Raw genomic sequence first — 19215 nt, 5'->3', positions numbered from 1 at the left:
ATTTAATAAAATAGAATAAAAATTAGAGTTACAATAGAGAACAAACTGACAGTTACCAGAGGGGGGGTGGGTTGGGGGATGGAGGAAATGGATGATAGGGACCAAGGAGGGCACTTGTGATGAGTGCTGGGTGATATATGGAAGCAGTGAATCACTATATTGTATATCCGAAACTAATATGACACTGTATGTTAACTAGCTGGAATTTAAATAAAAACCTAAAAAAAAGAGTTATGTAGTTGTGAGTTTCTTTAGATTTTAATGTTATTTTATTTAGAAATACACCTTAAACATATAATATATATTTTTACCTAGTCATGTAACAGGATTAAATGGGTGAAGATGGCATAAAACCTGCTACATATTTTACTAACATGTTAAGATTATTTTTTCATTTGTAGTGTATCATTAAATTATAAAGTTCATTGTAAAAAAATTAAACTGCAATCAGGTAGTTCAGAAACCAGAAAGAAATTTTTGTGTGTACTGAAGATTTTATGTCATTTTAGTGGTATTTAATTGTAAACTAAGGTAAGAATATTTAAAGATTTGGTCATTTTAATTGCACAAGAAGTAATATTCTAGATGGGTTTATTATATTTTCTTGCTAGTTTTTCCACTTTAAAAAAAGCACTCTAATATGAATGTTTGTGTATGTGTGCATGAATGTACATGTGAATATTTAAATAATTTTTTCATATATATGCCACATATAGTTCTGTTTTTGATTTTTTAAGAAACAGGATTAGTTGCTTGATAAAAAAGTTCTTTGGAAGAATTTTTTTTTTCTCAAAGATAAGCTATTAAAAATGTTTATTAAAAATGTCAATTGGAGGGAGGGGAGAATTTTGTAGTAGTAAATGGGTAGGAGTAGATGGTATATTAGAACAAGTCAGGACTACCTAGCTTCACCAGGATTTTCTCCTCATGGTTCTAGTGTGAATATAGCTATGGCAGAATCACCTGCTGCAATGTTCAGGTGGGAGTTGTCACAGATAAGGCAAAGGTGCTATATCTGAGTTCTCTAGTGAAAAGTTTTCAGGAGAAATGGGCTTGTGATATGCACATCCACTTGAATTAAGGAAAAAATCTTAAGTGGAATACCTTGTCCTTACACTTATTTCGAATAAGTTGATTTGAAAATGTAGAAAAATTTAATATAGTTTTTAGGTAAAAGAAATTCTTAACTAAGTCAATTAAATTACAGAAGAAAATTTATATGCATTTTATACTTTGTATATTTTTATAGTTTGCCATTGATTCAGTTCCCATTAGAATGTTAGAATATTCTAAATTTTCACCTAGCTGGGAATAACTTGAAACAGCCTAACATACAGACATCTGGGTGGCTCAGTTGGTTAATTGTCCGACTCTTGGTTTCAGCTCAGGTCAGGATCCCACAGTTTGTGGGTTCAAGCCCCATGTTGGGTTCTGCACTGCCGCTGTTGGTGGGGAGCCTACTTGGGATTCTCTGTCTCCTCTCCCTGCCCCTCCCTGGCTCACGTACACACGATCTCTCTCCCCCCCCCCCCAAAATAAATAAACTTAAAAAAAAAAAGTAAAACAAGCTAATATAAAACACATTCATACTGGTTTTCTTTTACTTACATTATTAATCTGGAAACATGATATTGGAATTTTTCAGAAAAATATATGTCTGAAATTTAAGAATTTGAATGGTTCCTGTTATTCTGTATAAATAATGATGAAAGAGTTTCCCTTTCTCCAGTGGTTGTTTTTGTTTTTATTATTTTATTTTATTTTTATTTATTTGGAGAGTTGGCCTAAATTTTCAATTTATATTTCATAAATCTTTTTTTTTTTCTTCCTAGTTTTGGCAAGCGTTCTGCAGGAAGCTTTAGGCGTGGCTGTGAATGCATTGTTTTAGAGCCTTCTGAAATGATTGTGGTAAGAATACTTCTGTGAAGACTTTTTTCTCCTAAAAAAATTATAAAAATAAAAACACTTTTGCACAGTACTTATAATCGTGTATTATAGATTTTATAACTTTAGATATATTTATTCCATAATTTTTATTATGAATCTGAGTTCATAGTCATAATATTGTAATTATTTATAAGATTCAATGAAATGAAAAAGATAGAAGACTCAAAAGGGGCAAGTACCTAAATGTTTTGTGCTTGAACTTTTGTTAAATCAATCTGTGATAATGCCATTTTACTTAAATTTGGGAATGATCTTTGAATTACAGGATTTTAGCTCTCTAAATATTAATTGGAATGAGTAAGATACTTCAAATGAATCATAGTAATATGTATTCAGGCAACAGTTAGGATAAGGAAACCAATTCCTGTTTTTTATACATGTCTTACAGTCTATATGTATATATTTTAAACTTTCTTTTTTGAGAGAGAGTGCATGAGCAGAAGAGAGGGGTGGAGAGAGAGAGAGAGTGAGAAAGAATCTTAAGGAGGCTCCACCCCGGTGTGGAGTCTGATGTGGGGCTTGATCTCACGATGGTGCAATCATGACCTGAGCCAAAATCAAGAGTCAGATACTTAACCAACTGAGCCATCCCGGTATCCTGGTCAATATATTTTTTAAATCCTGCAATTCAGTTAAAAAGAGAAATAAAGACCTCAACAGAGTATTTAACCAGCGTACTAGTCCCCCAGTTTTCTGGCCTAATATAGAAGATGATGGAAGCTTTTTATTCACATTTAATACAGTATTTGGTAGAAGGCCATAAGTCTATTTTCAGAGAAGATTTGGGATTTTCCCCTATGATGTAGGAGAGGAATTCATCAGAATGAAAACTTCCTTGTCCAAGGGAGTGAAAATCTTTGGTAAAATTTCACAAAATTTACTCTTAAGTAAGAAAGTAACATGGTGGTTAAGTAAAGATTTAGGACTAGAAAATGTGGGTAGTTACATAGGACTTTCCAGCAACAGGTCTTGGAAAGCATTTTAGGTATTTCCTACAGATTTTGGCCTCTGTAAGTGCTATTTTGTGTTTCTCTGTGGGACTTTTGATATTTAAAATCGTATACTTGCCAATATTATACAAACTACTGGGTTTGCTAGTGGGAGAATAGTCTTAGAATCTTACTATGCCTTGATTGTGAGCAATCACACTTTCATTATATAAGTATGAGGAGGATTGACCTAAAGTAACTTTTATTCTGGTTGGTCCATTCATCAGTTTCTAAAATGTTGAAAATGAGGAATTTTTTTTTTTTAAATAACACTATTTATAAAAAAAAGAAACTGAATTCACAGATTGAAAGTAGGAAGAGAAACCCTAGTAACCTACCAAAGCCGTTCTGCTAGCAGTCCAGCTTGAGTCATTTGGGATTTGGGGGTTTTTACAGATTTACTCATATACACCAGAGTTAAGACAATGGGGCCGTTGCTTTCATAATGCGAGGTAATGTATCCTGTGAGTTCTTTCACTAATAAATCACTACAAAGATTACTGAAAATATCCTTCCCTTTAAACTGCAGGAAATTCAACAGTTACTCATATTGCCCTAAGTGGAACTGAAAATGCTTCTTCATAAAAGAAAAGTTACTCAAAACCAATTAGTTCCAGAGAAGTTCAAAAACGCTTAGTCTGTAAAGATAGTTTGTCTACAAATGTCTTTGCAAAATGAATGAATATGGACTTATCTGTAAGTTTTATTCTGTGTCTAATCTTAATATGGAATGTTGTATTTGAGGAAATAAATTTTTGTTTTGTTTTTTTTTTTTTCAGGTGGACTATATGGATGAAAATGAAGAGTATTTTCAGCGTCAAGCTTCTCATCGACAATCTCGAAGGAGATTTAGAAAAATCAACCAGAAAGGTGAAAGACAAACAATTATTGACACTGTGGATCCTTATCCTGTGGGCAAACCACCTTTGCCTCGAGGCTATCATACGGTAAGTTATTAAAGTATAATATTTTTATTTATCTTTAGTTTTTTTGTTTGGAATTTTGTGAAAAGACATTTGCATTTTCTACTTTAGAGGAATAATTCCTTTCTGTGATATACCTATCCAAAGTGTAGGTTTTGCTAGGAACACATAGAGTATGAAGAGTTTTAAAGAGCATTGAAATAAGATATCAAAAGATATTGGCTAGTTAGCCTTTTTACTTATTAAAATGTCCTCTGAGGTTAGCTTTGTGATCAGCTATACAGTTGTAACTGGAATATCTTAAATTCTTACCTTCATCTAAAATTTTACCCCTGCTCCCAGCCCCAATAACTGGTATCAGACTTATTTTTTTTTTTAAGGGTACATATATAAAAATTAAATGTTATTTTCATAGCTTTGCATACCACTGTGAGAATATTTCCTGAGATTTTTTTGTTTTTAATATGATGAAGTGAAAGCATAATTTGAAGGGATGCTTTTAAAAATCCCAATGTAAAGATGGTCTGAAGTACTTCTGATAGTTTCAAAGATCATTTTAAATGCTGCAGCCCACTTGATCGTCATTTATTTCATAATTATTTGAGAAGCTATTTTTATGTTTGAGGAAACCTAGGCACAGATAATGAGTGATTGTGTAAGACCCCAGTATAGTCAGTTTTAAAGCTTTATGTTTCTTATTCCTTTCTTTCTGCATAACTACTCTATGCTTCTTTCCCCTGATGGCCAATCCAAAATAGTTGAGAAGATATTTTAGGATTTCTATTTTCAAAAAGAAAGTAACATGAGTTCTTACATATGTCATAATAAAGTCAAAAATGGTTTGTCTGTAGATATAATAACATTAAATGGTAGTCATTATATGTGAAATTAATTTTAAAATAAAAATGTAACAAACATAAAAAAAGATAATTGACAACTGTTTTGCATTTCTCATTGGTTTTGTTTACTTGCACTTTTTTTCTTTTTGCAAATAAGTATAAGTACAAAATACATGGGAAAATGAATATAGACTTAAAATTATATTCTTAATTTTTAGTAACTTTTAGTGATAGGATATACTTTATACCTGCACTTCATATGTTTTATTTCTGAGAGCTCTTTGTGTGTGGATTTTTAAGCAGTTTTGACCACCAGCTACCCGCCTACTCCTCTCACTACCCATGCACTATTTTAATTTAACATGAATTTTATAGTTGAATCATTTCATTGAGCTCATGTGGAAAGGGTAGCTTTTTGCACATCATAAAGAGAGCTTTGTTTGTCCTTTGGAGAGATTTGGTGTTAAAAAAAAAAACCCATGAAAGGTTTTTTTGTTACCATTGTCTGTAAAAGAAGGTAGTATTTTTAGTGTTGATACAGGATCATGGAAGAAGGAAATTTGGATTAAAAATAGTTGTACATATTAATAGTTCCATATATTATAATATTTTAGTCTAGTACTAATATTGTTAATATTCTTTCTGCTTTGGAATTATTTTTCCAAATGAGATTCCATACTAAGATAGTGGGAGTGTGAATTACTTAAAATCTATTGTTAATGCTGATTGGTTTAATTTTATAGTCCTATTTTCACACTTGAGTTGGGGGGATCATTTTATAACTGTTATTCTCTTTTATTTCCGTGTGTTCCCCCTTTATGGAATACTTCATTCAATTTCCCTGCATGACTTCCCTTTTTTGATCTGTTGTATAAAAATGTGTAGGGCTTTTTATTATTACAAGATTACTTTTTTTTTTTTTTAATTTAATGGTTTTAAAAAAACACCATACCTGGTCAACAGATACTTTTATGAGGGCAAAGTCAGTACTATGATGAAAGTTTAACTTGATTACTAATGGATCTTGTGCTAGCTTACTAATATGTGATATGTTGGTATTAATTTTACTAAATGAGTTCAGATTGGCAACAACATGGTCATAATGGAAAATATTGGATACTTATTTTGTGTGCAAGTTGTGTTTTAATTATATTTATATAATATTTATATTTTCATCTCAATACTTGATTTTAACCTATGAAAACAACAAAATCTTGTTTGTATATATGGTGCTACAGGATAAAAAGAATGAAATGAAAGTTATTATTCTTCATTAGCCATAAGTCATATTTACTTATTCTTAACAGAAATATTTCTTTTTGAAAGAATCCTAGTATTGTGGGACTGTGGGTGAAAAGTTTATTTAGAAGATGCATGATCATACTTCACAGGTGATTTTAAATGATTTCAAATGCATTTCCAGTTGCATGGCTAAAAAACATGGAGAACATTATATGTATAGCCGATTCTGTATGGTCATACTTAACCTATATTTTAACATTATCTTCGTTTTGGCAGATGTACTATAGCATGTCTGATAATGTTCATCTTTTCCTTTCCTCCTTTATGGCACTCATTTCATTTTGGCTCAAAGGAATGCACTAAATCTCAGGTATTGTAATTTGTGTGTGGTCTCCTAATACTAACCCAAGTTTATTTGTGAGTTTGCATTGTAACTAATGAGTTTATAACATTGATGTGTTTGGCTTGGTCTTGTTCTTTTGTATTTTGCCCCGATTTAGTAAAATCTCTTAAAACGAAAGTGTCACTGGTTTAGGTGATGGTACAGGCCGCTTTATTTGTGCAGATGTAGGGATGAACTGTCCACTTTGTCCATCTTATGTCCACTTAAGTGCCACCTAATTACTTTTAAGAGCGAGTGGAAACAGTGTTCTTAACTAACATGATTTGCAAGGAAAGAAATGAAGAGAGAAACACAGGTATGGGAACTCCATTAGCAACTTACCTTTATATTTTAAGTGATGTAGGTGGAAACTTTAAATTTCAGGAATCCCAATGTAAGAGCATTGTGGGAGACCACTGGTAAAATTTTAGTCAAACAGAATAAAGGCTTAGTCAAAAAGGAAATGAGAATTTAAAATGTCTTGTGTTTTCTTATTTGCACTTTATATTTAACCAGATTTCATGCTTTATTTCATTCTATATTTTAATCAAGAGGCCTATATTAATATCTTTGCTCATTTCTTCCACGCCGGCACATGACTAATTTATGATTGTTAGTGTTACTGTTTCGAAATTGTGGGTCAGATTGGGGGTTATCAGAGAATTTGGAGTCAAGGAAGAAAAACTGATTTACCTCTGGACACTAATTGGTTGAGGAACTAGTAAAATTTTACAATTGTGTTTTCTTACTGCACAGGAAAAAGATCATGAATAATTTAATTCACATTAGAAGAAGTCTACTGTCAATATAATATCTTTGGCTATTACAGTAACCTTGCTTGAAAGCATGAAATATTTGTATAGGTTTTCAAATTAAAATGAGGCAGTAACTTTATGTTCTGTGCAAGAAAATACATATTAAAATGCCACAGGTGTCATGACTGCTGTATGGTACTTTAGAAGCACTGCTAAATTTTAAATGATGTGGTAAATCTTAAACATTTTCATTGTTTTTAAATTTAATAAAATTTTGATCTAATTATATAAATTTTTTAAATTGCGCCAGCGTTTTGAGCTTTTGTCTGGCAAAAGTATACTCTAAAATCTAGAACTTTAATATTTCAAAAGATGCATCAGTATATAATTAATCTTTCTCTTTTTTAATATGAAAAATTACTGTTTAGTCTAATTCCCATATAGAACTAAGAATCGAATTTAAAATGTACGCTGAGTTACGATCTATAACTGATGTATACTCTTTAAAGTTAGATGTGTTGTAGTGGTTTAAAACAGATTGTAATAATTTCCTTCAGAAACATGAGTACACAAGTAGTCCATATAGGGTATTTTCAAGACATTTTTTCAAGGCAGGTGTGTGAGGTTTGCAGAGAGAATAAGCATTTTAAAATTCAGTGAGGAGGGAATATTGGAGATGGCTTTCATTAGAATTTTCTTACATTTCGATGAGTTGAGGTTGAGGCTGTATTTAAGATTGCCAGAAAATAGGATGTGGTATGAATTTTCAGTCTTAGAATGGATAAAATAATAGGCAGGGAGTAGATAAGGTTCTTGGCAGAGGCTAGAAGATTTAGGGTCAGCCTCTTTAGAGACTTTGGTCAAGTTTGTTTTGTCTTTCGGTTCAGAACACAGTAGAGGAAAAAAGCTTTGTTTATTTTACCCATAATTACAGGCCCTGCCTGTCTACATTTATAGGTAATTGATTCTAAGAGTTTGTGATTTATTCTAGAAAATATTTAAGGGGAGGACTTAACTTACCTGACTGGCGTGTTGGGGAGACTGGTACATGTCTGTTCTGCCCTCTGTTTCTTTTATCTTAGTGAAAAGAGAGCTATGCCGCCTTCTTAGTTTAGAAAGATTAAAAATTGTACAGAGAGAGTAGACTGAAGATTGAAGAAAACTTGTCCTCTCTACACCGTGGCAGTTACGTCTAGCAACAGACATTTCAGCCTTGGATGGCTGAAAGAACTAAGATGCTCTCTGTGCTTTGCAGTTCTGATTGACTTTCCACTCCCACTCCTACTTACCCTAAAAAGAATGGGTCTGTTTTCTACAAATTTGAAATGGGAGGATAACATAAAACATATTCATAAAATTTCAATCAATGCAAAATTTTTGAAACAATGGAAACCTGTTGATCATATAAAAAGATACCTCCCCACACATTTTATTAGTAGTCCTTGTCTACAATATGAATATACACTTCAGAGCACTGTTTAGTAATTATGTATTAAATTTTTCAGTAGATTAGGCTTAGTTTAAGATTCTTGGTACAGATGTATAAAGGTAATAAAAAATACTGCATAAAATTATTAAGTTAATATAAGTTGAATACCATGTAACATTACAACATAATGGGAATAATTTTTTTGTTACAGTGTTAATATAATATCTATAAAATGGCACCAGTTGTAATAAGATTGATTCATGCATGAGGCGTATGGAAATGAGTCCCATTTTTTTTATAAAGTTATTCTTTATAACAATATAAGACAATTTCTATTTCTTATAACGGTTATGTAATCATTCCTAGGTTATATCTTCTATATCTCTGAAGTAGGTTTTTTTTTAAGAGATAGATTTAAGTTAGTATCATTTTCAATTAAGGACTTCTTGGTAAGTTTGGTTAGTTTCAAAAATGGTTACATATTGAAACAAATGAAAAATTACGGTGTTTGTGTGATTGTGCAAACTTATGTGACCATAGTGTTTTTGACATGGGCTATTGTTCTTGCATTAGAAATAGTGTTTTCACTCATGTTAATGATTTTGCTTTTTCACTTATTTATTTAATTTTTTACTGAGGTCTTCTTAATTTAATCCAACATTTCCTACTTAATAGTAAGAGAATATATCTTCACTAATATATCAGTGACTTGTAGATTTACTAAATTTCCTAGAATATTAATAAGGTCTTAGGATTTTAACTTATAACAATCAGTTCACATCATATTATACCTGACTATAATTTATTCATATGACATCTAAAAAATCTACGCTTATATACAAAATATTCAAATATGGGGGAAATTTCTTAATTATTTCAACATTTTCATTCTTTAAATTCATTAGGCATTTCTTTGCTAAAGACTTTGTCTTCAATAATATCATCAGTGCCTTTCTGTGAATTATAATAGGATGGAGTTTCAGAAAATGTGTATATTTTCTTTCTTGTATCATAGAGAGGAAAGCTCAGTATTTTCATTTACATATTTTTATTAATTTAATGAATATTTATTGTGTGCCCACCTTGTTTTAGGTTTGTGCCAGTCTCTAGGACTATATAGGTCTACAGGACAGACATATTTTGCTTCTTTTTAGTTTCATAGGTAATATAGACAAATGGGCAACTAAAATACAGAGAATTCTTAGTACTGTGGAGGTACATAGACAGGGCACCTTGAAGAATCAGGCATGGTTTTTTGAACAGCCTTAATATCTTGGCTCGAAGGAAAATATTCTTTAATCCAGGAAAGCCCAATAGAAATGTGAAAGCTGAATTGGTAAAGAATGGAAAAGAGAGGGGTAGGGAGAGTGTTAGACAGTAGTGATATGTGTGTGTGTGTGTGCGTGCGTGTGTGTGTGTACACACACACAAACCTCTACAGATTGCTAGATCTTAGTTATTGTATGCATGTATGATGATTTATATTTGCATCAGAGTTTTAAAGTGTCAAAAATATTCTTTGCTTTTTGAACCTATTATCAGCAGGCTTACTGATTCCTCTTCACCTAGATCATGTTGCATTTTAAAATCCTGCAGAAAGCTCCCTGTGGAAAGGTCTTTGAACAATAGGTGGACGTAACAATTCTGTGCCATATGTGCTGCAATTTCTAGCAAAATGCAGTGTGTTAAAACTGCTGCAGTGGTCTCAGTTTCCTTGCCTTGGGGGGACTGTTTCCCTTTCTTGCAGTTACAATCAGGTATTTATGTTCATTTAATTTATACAGATTGGGAAATTATACTATAGAGTGTGTATAGAAATGGAAATGTAAATCAGGAAATAGTTTAAAACAAGAAATGATTTCTCTTGTGCTATTAACAGCATGCATTGCAAATTCATGCAAGGCAGTTGAGAATAGTGTGCAGTGTGCTGTTTACCCAAGTTTCAGCTTCTGTTAGAGGATGTCTATTTTTATATATTACATCATCTCTGCTGCAGAACTCCCGTGTCCACTGGGATTTACTGTTCTTTCATTCCATTTTGAAAGAAAGCTTGTGTTGATGTCATAATTGGACCCATCTTTTGGTTGCACTTGGAAATTGAAAGTAATAAGGGTGTTGTGCAGCAAATCATGCAATATTTCAAGCAATTTATTTGTCAGATCATTGCTACTTTGTCCTGCCTCTAATTGTGAACACTGGTGGCTTTCTGTACTTGTATATGTTTTAAATATACTTGGCTAAAATTTAGCTTTTAGTCTCAACTGCAAAGATCCTGTTCATCTTAGACTGTTGCATTTCTTATGTGCTTTTTTTTTTTCATGAGATTTTGTAGTGCTACATGCTGATTTGAAAAATGTCTCTTTTCTTTGGAGAAATCTACTTTGATATTCAGACCTATTTCCTACCTGTGCTGAATTGATCTTTTTACAATTAAGTTATCAGTAGTCTGTTTCACTGTTTGAAATATCAGGTGACTAGAAATGTTCTCTTTTGATTTTGAATCCAGTGTTAAAACATTATTAACTTGAAATGCCTTTCTATTGGCCAGAAGATATTGTTGACCTCTGGAAGAGGTTTGTATTCAGTGTATAGATGTAAGGTTTAAGTCCCTTGTGAAAGGAAATATTTAAACTAATTATATTAAATGATTTAAAATGCTTACTATGTTATACATATTTATGTATGTAAAATCTCCCCCTATTCTCTCAAAAATTTAGTAATGATCCAGATCTCAATAGTAAACCATTTTTCCATTTGCTAAAAAAAAAAAAAAAAAATTGATTAGGAGCAAACTTACACTTTTAAAAAATAACAGCTTTATTGAGTTATAATTCATACACCATACATTTTACCTGTTTAAAGTGCATAATTCAATGTTTTTTCTTTTTTTAAGTAAAAAACACATAACATTACATGTATTATCGTAACCTTTTTTTTTTTATATTCTTTTTTTTTTAATATGAAATTTATTGTCCAATTGGTTTCCATACAACACCCAGTGCTCATCCCAACAGGTGCCCTCCTCAGTGCCCATCACCCACTCCCCCCCCCGCCCCCCCCATCAACCCTCAGATTGTTCTTAGTTTTTAAGAGTCTTTTATGGTTTGGCTCCCTCCCTCCCTGTTTTTTTTTTTTTTTTTCCCTTCCCCTCCCCCATGGTCTTCTGTTAAGTTTCTCAGTATCCATTTTTAAATGTATAGTTCAGTAGTGTTAAGAATATCAATAGTAAACTTTTGACTGACTTGCACATACCCAGTTCACATTGTACTTAGTATCCTTTGTGGTTTAAATTACACACAAGCTGAAAAATAACTAAGAAACTTTGGAAAAAAATATACGATCTATTTGGGGGAAAAAGCTTTATTGAGTAATTGTTTGTATTAGAGCAATTTCTTATGGACTTAGTATGGGATCAAGCAGTCCTTTATTTTTTCTGGTCATCCTTTCTCTCTTTCAAGTGAAACATGGGTGATAGTTGTATGTAATACGGAATTTGGAATTGCTAGTGTAGTGAAGAAATGATGTGACAGTCGAGTGAGGCAGCCTGAAATATGAATTACTTCTTGGGATAACTGATTGGCAGGCTAATTCAGAAGAGACAGTTTTGAGGATGAAAAAGAAAATATTCAAATTGTCTTGATTTTTACTTAGATTGAGGATAATAATGATAATTGGTCGCTTGTGGTTTTGGTACAATCCAGACGGCATTTGCAAATGTTTGAAAATAAAGTTAAAATCTCAAAATAAGGGGCGTCTGGGTGGCTCAGTTGGTGGAGCAGCCGACTTTGGCTCAGGTCATGATCTTACGGTTCACGAGTTCGAGTCCCACATCGGGCTCTGTGCTGACAGCTCAGAGCCTGGAGTCTGCTTTGGATTCTGTGTCTCCCCTCCTCTCTGCCCCTCCCCTGCTCACACTCTGTCTCTCTCGCTTTCTCTCAAAAATAAATAAACATGAAAGAAAACTTTTAAAAACTCTAAGTTGTAACATTTTCCTTTCACTAATTATTGTCATACTTCTACTTTCTATCCATTTCTTTATATAATTTTTAAATTGAACCTTTAACAAACTGAATCATTAGAAATTTTGGAATACTCGGGAAAGTTTTTAGAAAAAAAAGATCGTTTTGCTGTTTGTTAATTTGTAAAATAAGCATATCTCCAACTAATTAGGATGTAGAGAATACTTCGGCATCACTGATAATCTCAATAATATTGATGCCCTCGACAGTGAGCATTATTGATGAGCACTTGAGAGCTTCAGTCTTTTTGTCTCCTTGGTACGAACATTTTCCTAACTTTAATTAGACTGGAAGATTATGAGCAGCTAACCATTCTTCAAGTGGATTAAGGTCTTAGAAGGTTCAACTGAAGTGGTATTTCATGTAAACACAGGGTTTTGTCTTAAAAGAATCTATGGATGGTTGGTAACTGTGGAATCTTTAAAAGAGCAAAAGTGCTGATTATTTTCTAATTCATCTTTTAGAGCTGTAGTTGCCAAAGTTTTGTATCTCAGGACTCCTTTACACTCTTAAAACTTTTTGAGAGCTGCAGCAAGCTTTTGTTTATATGAGTTATTCATGTCATTTTTTGTCATATTAGAAGTTGAAACTGAGAAATGTAGTATTTATTAATTAATTTTAAAATAATAAATGTATTATACATTATATAAGCTTTTTTTTAGTGAAAAATATATCTTACAAAACAAAACATTTATAAGAAGAGTAGTGTTGTTTTATACTTTTCCAACTATGTTTAATATTTTGCCTGATAGGAGACAGCTGGATTCTCATATCTACTTCTGTTGATATGCTCTTCTGGTTCAAGTACATAAAGTATATGAAGAAAATCTGGTCTCACACAGGTAGTTGGAAAAGGCAGGGTATTTTAACAGCTTTTTCAAATAATCTAATTGATACAGTTCACCAAAATTTGACACATGGTAGTTTCTTAAAAATTTAGTTGCAATAAAGAATATAAAACTGTGTTGGTGAACTGATTCTCTTTCATTTAAACCCATTGGTCTTACTTACCCATAGATCTTTTTACTTATGTATGATTTTGTAACATTATGCATTGGTCACTAAATTAGGCTGTCATCCAAATTTTGGCATGTTACACAGTATCAAAAAAAAAAAATCACATTTGTTAATGTCACTACCAGTCTCATTTAAGAAGCCTTACTGATGGGGAAGCTGTCAAGCTTATGGTGTTAGATGTAGATTTTTCAAAAGTTTAATTTTTACTTGAAAGCTAAAATTTTGTCATTGGCAAACACAGTACTATCAGCTGTTTTCCTTGAAGTGACAAGCTCAGTTTGTTCATTTTCAAGAAGATATCTGCCAAATACGCAATTCTAAATAACTGTAGTTTGTCCATTGCTTATTCTTCAAAATAAAAAGTTTTCCCAAGTCCAGGCGTCCTTCTGAACAGAGTCCTTTGTGACTGCATAGGTCCCACACCTTTGAAGCTGACCCTAACCTTGTTTCTTTCCTGTATGATTTTCATCACTACTTCCTTTTCCTCCTTGCTGCTCAGTTCTCTTATAGATACTGAAAGAAAATGGTAAGATCCCAAGCTAACTTTGGGTAGAATCAGAAGAATTTTAAAATATTTTACATTAAATAATTGTGTTTTAAATGTATTAATTGTATTGGATGGTTACTAACAATCCATTTTGATAGTGATTTTAAAAATAGACATTTTTACTTAATTTATTTAGCATTTCTCATTTAGAGCTTTTTTCCCTTTAGGAATTTTATCTAACCACCTACCCAAATCCCCGCCCCCCCCAAGAAAAAAGCTACTAACACCCGTTCCCTATTAAGATAATTATAAGCCATTATGTGGAATTACAAAATATTTAAAATTTTTATGTCGTTTTGTATGGTAATGAAAATATAGTCATTATAAGTGTGAAATATCTGTTAGATAACATTTAAAAATGAAGTTTTGATCTTAGGTCAACCAATAAGACTAGTTTTAGGTTTCCTCCCCCATACCCTCAAAAAAATAAAAGATCACCATGGGTAGTTTTTAACAACATCCTGTGGGTGATTAATAGTTAATATTCAGGATAATCTAATCCAATTTATTGCAAATTATTTCAGTTTGATTGTACGAAATAAACAAATAACCTAGTAATGTATTTAAAGTGTTTTTCTTCTCAAAATTCCAGCTCTTTCTACTGTTTTCCTAGATTTGAATTCTTTTCTTTTTGTTACCCTCTACTTTGAATCCCTACTGTCTTTCTCTCTCTTTTTGTAACGGGCTCATTTTGTTTTGTTTTGTGTCCAAATAAAGATGCTGCTTTCAGTCTTTTCCATCCACTTGTTTTGCTTATGTTAAGACATTAGTGGCTAGTTTCCTTTGTCATCACAAAGTGTGATTTACTACTGATTGTGCTCAGAGGTTGAATGTAATTCAACAATCAACTGCTAAAGCAAATTATCTGAAAGGGTAGAGCTGCCTTTGGAAAGGGATGGAAAAATGCCCCTCTTTGCTCCACAAATTTAAAATGGTGGGCCGGTTTCTCTTGATGAAAGCTGAAATGGCCACATGAATATTCTGTAGGGTTAGTGGTTGCTATAGACTCAGGTATCCTTTCTTACATAGAGAAATGTCTCCTTTTAAATAATTGTCTTGAGGTGCCTGGGTGGCTCAATAGACAGAGCGTCCAACTTTAGCCCAGGTCATGATCTTGAGGTCCATGTGTTCGAGCCCCGCGTCTGGTTCTGTGCTGACAGCTCAGAATCTGAAGCCAGCTTCGGATTCTGTGTCTCCCCCTCTCTCTCTGCCCTTCCCCCACTTGCGTGCTGTCTCTCTCAAAAATTTAACATTAAAAAAATTAAAAAAATTTTGAAAATAGTTGTTTTATTTTCTTCCCCACTTATTTCTTATAAAATAGAAGCCATCAAGAAAAATAGGTTTTGTTAAACATTTGTTCTAAGACAGTCTTTTAGTGAGCATTTCATATGATGAGCAATGCATTTTCCTTAGGTCTACCACACTGTTGAACTGTCCAGGATGATTTCTAAAGTTCATCCCTCATTTCTTGTTTCCTGTCTTAACCCACTTAGTGTTGCGGGTCCAGCATAGAATGAATGAGTGAATGCCTTATCTGTTTAGTATTTAATTATAGATTTATGATTATGTGCTAATACTATGAACTGCTACTTTATGGCACAACCAGGAGACATAGTCTCCAATGGATATGATCCATGTTGCCAGTTCCAACAATTGTAATAGTCTGATGTATATAATTAAATGTTCTAGTATTATTCTTTTAAAATATCAGCATGGCAGTAAATGAAAATTTCAAATTGTAACTAAAATATGAATAGGTAAAATAGTCCGTGTTTTTAGAGCTTTTAAGAAGAGGGAACAATTAGATGTGTGGTTTGGGCTTTGTTATTCATTTATTTATGAGGAGGATTAAATATTGTCATCTAGAGCTCATGTGGTCATATAGCATAGGCTGACTTCTTTTTCAAGAGAACACTTAAAAAATTTCTGTGGCATCTAAAATATTTTCTATATTGAGACAATCTTCTATATTTAATTATCTTCCAGGCAGATTTACCTTGAAGTATTTCCTGTCTGGAATATATTTAATAACAACAGAGGGGCAGTCACGATTCTATTCCTGATAGTGAAGTACATTGCTTAATGCTTTCATTTATAAGCATAGTCGTTTTCTTTTAGAGTAAAGATTATTCAACCATTATGAAAACTTATACATTTTGGTATTTATTTGAAGACACTAGATTTTGAAAATGATAGTATGTTTGTTAAAAATTAAATTCCTGGGCGCATAGGTGGCTCCTTCGGTTGAGCGTCTGACTCTTGATTTCAGCTCAGGTCGTGATCTCACGGTCTTGAGATGGATCTCTGTGTCAGGCTCTGCGCTGAGTGTGGATCCTACTTGAGATTCTCTCTCTCCCACTCTGTCTCTGCTCCTCATCCCCCAAATAACTAAATAAACGTAAACAAATTGAATTTCTGAAGAGAAAATAAAGTCTTTAAAACAGATTGTATCTTGTATCTCTTATGCCGTATTACTCCTGTGGCACACTGCGTGGTGCTCAGCAGCATCTTGGTTGTATGTTGGTGTCTTTGGATCAAACTCACAGAATTGACATTACTGAATATTTGTAGGAGCAGAACTGTAGATCTACCTACATTAACAGTTCTACACAAGGATATCTTTAGAAGGATGTTAATCCAAGCCATCTATGCAATATTATATATTATACACTATATATTATACAGCATTAACTGTTGAATTGCCCAAACCTTGAGTGCAACTGACTTTTTAGAATATCTTGGAAGGAATAAAATTTGCCCTTATTGGATCCTTATGCTGTATACCAGTCGGCTCGGTAATACATCTCATATATTTTGTCAATAAACCTTGTAGTCCTAAACACTTAGGTGATGGTATCTCCACTGGAAGGAGATAAGCATGCTAAGGGCAAAGAGGTTAACTTACATGTTCAGTGTTCTTGGTACTCAGAGTCAAACCTAGACATTGGTCTTTTCCATTCCTGATATAAAAACTTACTTATTTTAAAAAATGAATTTAACATATATTGCTTTTATGTTACTTGAGTTTTAAATTTGATCTGAAAGAGATAGGTATCAAATAATTTAACCACTTTAGATGCCTGATTGAAATACCCTTAAAAGACATGGCTAGAGCATAGAATGTCTAGTGTGAAAAATAATTACTAAATTATATTGGCAGAGATGGTAGGCTTTGGCTGATTCATCAGTATTTTTGTTGCAAATAAGTTTTTCCTTTTCAAACCATGTCATATCAAGAAAGCACAGCATTTTTTACCTATCTTTAACTTTCCTAATTTCATTCCAATACAGAAATGGGTTTTAACTGTTAAGTAGTACCATTTCATAACAAAGATGACTATGTAATTAATTAGTGTATTTTAAAAGTTATGTTCACTAATGTTATGAGTAACAAAAGCCAAATCTTGCTGAGAGATTTTTTTGTAAATACGACTTTTTTTTTAAAGTAGGCTCCATGCCTAGCGTGGAGCCCAGTGTGGGGCTTGAACTCACAATCCTGAGATTGAGACCTAAGCTGAGATCAAGAGTTGGATGTTTAACTGACTGAGCCATCCAGGCACCCAGTATGACTTTAATGGATCAAAACAACTTACAGTTGTCTGAAAGTACTCATAGTTTTTAGAGATGAAAAAATAAAGTCTCAAATTATTTGCTTCTGCACCAGAGAATATTGGAAGTGTTTTGGTAATATTTAAGAATATTACAAAACATATATTAAGTAATTTCAAGGGATTTAAAAAACATCTATAAAACTGATTATCTAGTTATGTGCAATTTTTAATCAAATTATTGCTAACATTAAGAAAATTATCTTTAACCTTCTTCTAAATTTGGCAACTTTTAATTTATGAACTAAGGATGTTAAGAAAACCTCTAATCTATTGTCTAATTAGCACTGTAATTGTTAAAAAGTAAGGGCATTTTAATATTTCCCCTCTAACTGCCAAAATAAGGAAGATAGAAATTTCAGAATAAAGGAATAGTCACTGCCAGGAAATCTTCTTATAAGATAGATTTATTTCCATTCAATGGCTCTCTCTTTTTCTGTTGTTCTGTTATCATATCACCCCTTTTATCCCCATTTTGCTACCAAGCCAATGTTTGGTAATGGCCATGTTAGATAAGATAACCGTAGGACCTTGAAAGGATTTTAGGGATCTCCCAATCAAAACCCTTAACAATTTATTTTTCACTATAGAATCACTGAATTTAGCCTTTACTATAAGTTTTTTTTTTTTTTTAATTTTTTAGCATTTATTTTATTTTTGGGAGAGAGAGACAGAGCATGAGCGGGGGGAGGGGGCGGGGAGAGAGAGAGAGTCAGAGAGAGAGAGAGAGAGAGAGAATGAATGAATGAATGAATGAATCTGAAACAGGCTCCAGGCTCTGAGCTGTCAGCACACAGCCTGATGTGGGGCTCCTCGAACTCGGGAACGGTGAGATCATGACCTGAGCCGAAGTTGGAGGCTTAATCGACTGAGTCACCCACGTGCCCCCTCAAATTTTAATTACAGTTAGCCCTTATATTTGCAAGATAGTCCTTACATAATGTGTCAAAATTATATCCTACTGCCTAGTACAAAGCAAGGGTTTAGTAAGTCCTAGCAGTTATTATTTATTATAGGAAGGGCTAATAATGAAGAAACTTTTCCTTAAGTTTAGCCTAAATCTGCTTCTCTGTAATTTTAGTTCATGGTTCTAGATTACTTCTAAAGCAACACAAATGAATATTCATATTCCACTTTCATATCACTGTAGTTCAGATAGTTAAAGAGATCCTACTCCATTAAGCCTCTTTTCTGTGTTAACCAATCCTAACTTCTTGTAGCTTTCCTAAACACCTTAGTAGGTTTTCTGCTCTTTCAGTACACAGTTTATTATTATGTCTCCTAAATTATGATGTCTAGAACTGATTGCTACCACCTACATAAGGTCCTACATACCTTACAGTGCAGATTACAGTGGAACTTTCTGTCTTCCTTGCTCTGGACATTGTATGCCAGATGACATCACCTGAGATTATCAGAGTTTTAAGGCATTGTGCATTGGCTCATATGGAACCTTTAGCCAGCTCCATTTTAGAGATATCCTTCCCACCTCCCCCCACTCCTATGAAGTGTTTCTCC

At 32.9% G+C, this 19215-nt stretch overlaps 1 protein-coding gene across 9 annotated transcripts in view; it reads left to right on the top strand.

The window, feature by feature from the left end:
* Positions 1-19215, top strand: part of RAPGEF2 (Rap guanine nucleotide exchange factor 2) — a 252907-nt gene that overhangs the window by 132420 nt on the left and 101272 nt on the right. For 6 of the 9 annotated variants that reach the window (XM_053901162.1, XM_053901164.1, XM_053901163.1 and 3 more), the window contains 3 exons: positions 1833-1908; positions 3716-3883; positions 6293-6310. In XM_053901162.1, coding sequence (XP_053757137.1) covers positions 1833-1908; positions 3716-3883; positions 6293-6310 — 262 coding nt within the window. Of the gene's footprint in view, positions 1-1832; positions 1909-3605; positions 3633-3715; positions 3884-6292; positions 6311-19215 lie in introns of those variants that run through there. The other 3 variants (XM_053901165.1, XM_053901161.1, XM_019441113.2) reach the window with 2 other exon arrangements.

The sequence above is a fragment of the Panthera pardus genome, unplaced genomic scaffold (assembly GCF_024362965.1).
Source record: "Panthera pardus isolate Hobbes unplaced genomic scaffold, ASM2436296v1 HiC_scaffold_13, whole genome shotgun sequence".
Lineage (NCBI taxonomy): Eukaryota > Metazoa > Chordata > Mammalia > Carnivora > Felidae > Panthera > Panthera pardus.
The sequence above is the reverse complement of the archived record's forward strand: the minus strand, read 5'-3'. Positions and strand labels throughout refer to the sequence as shown.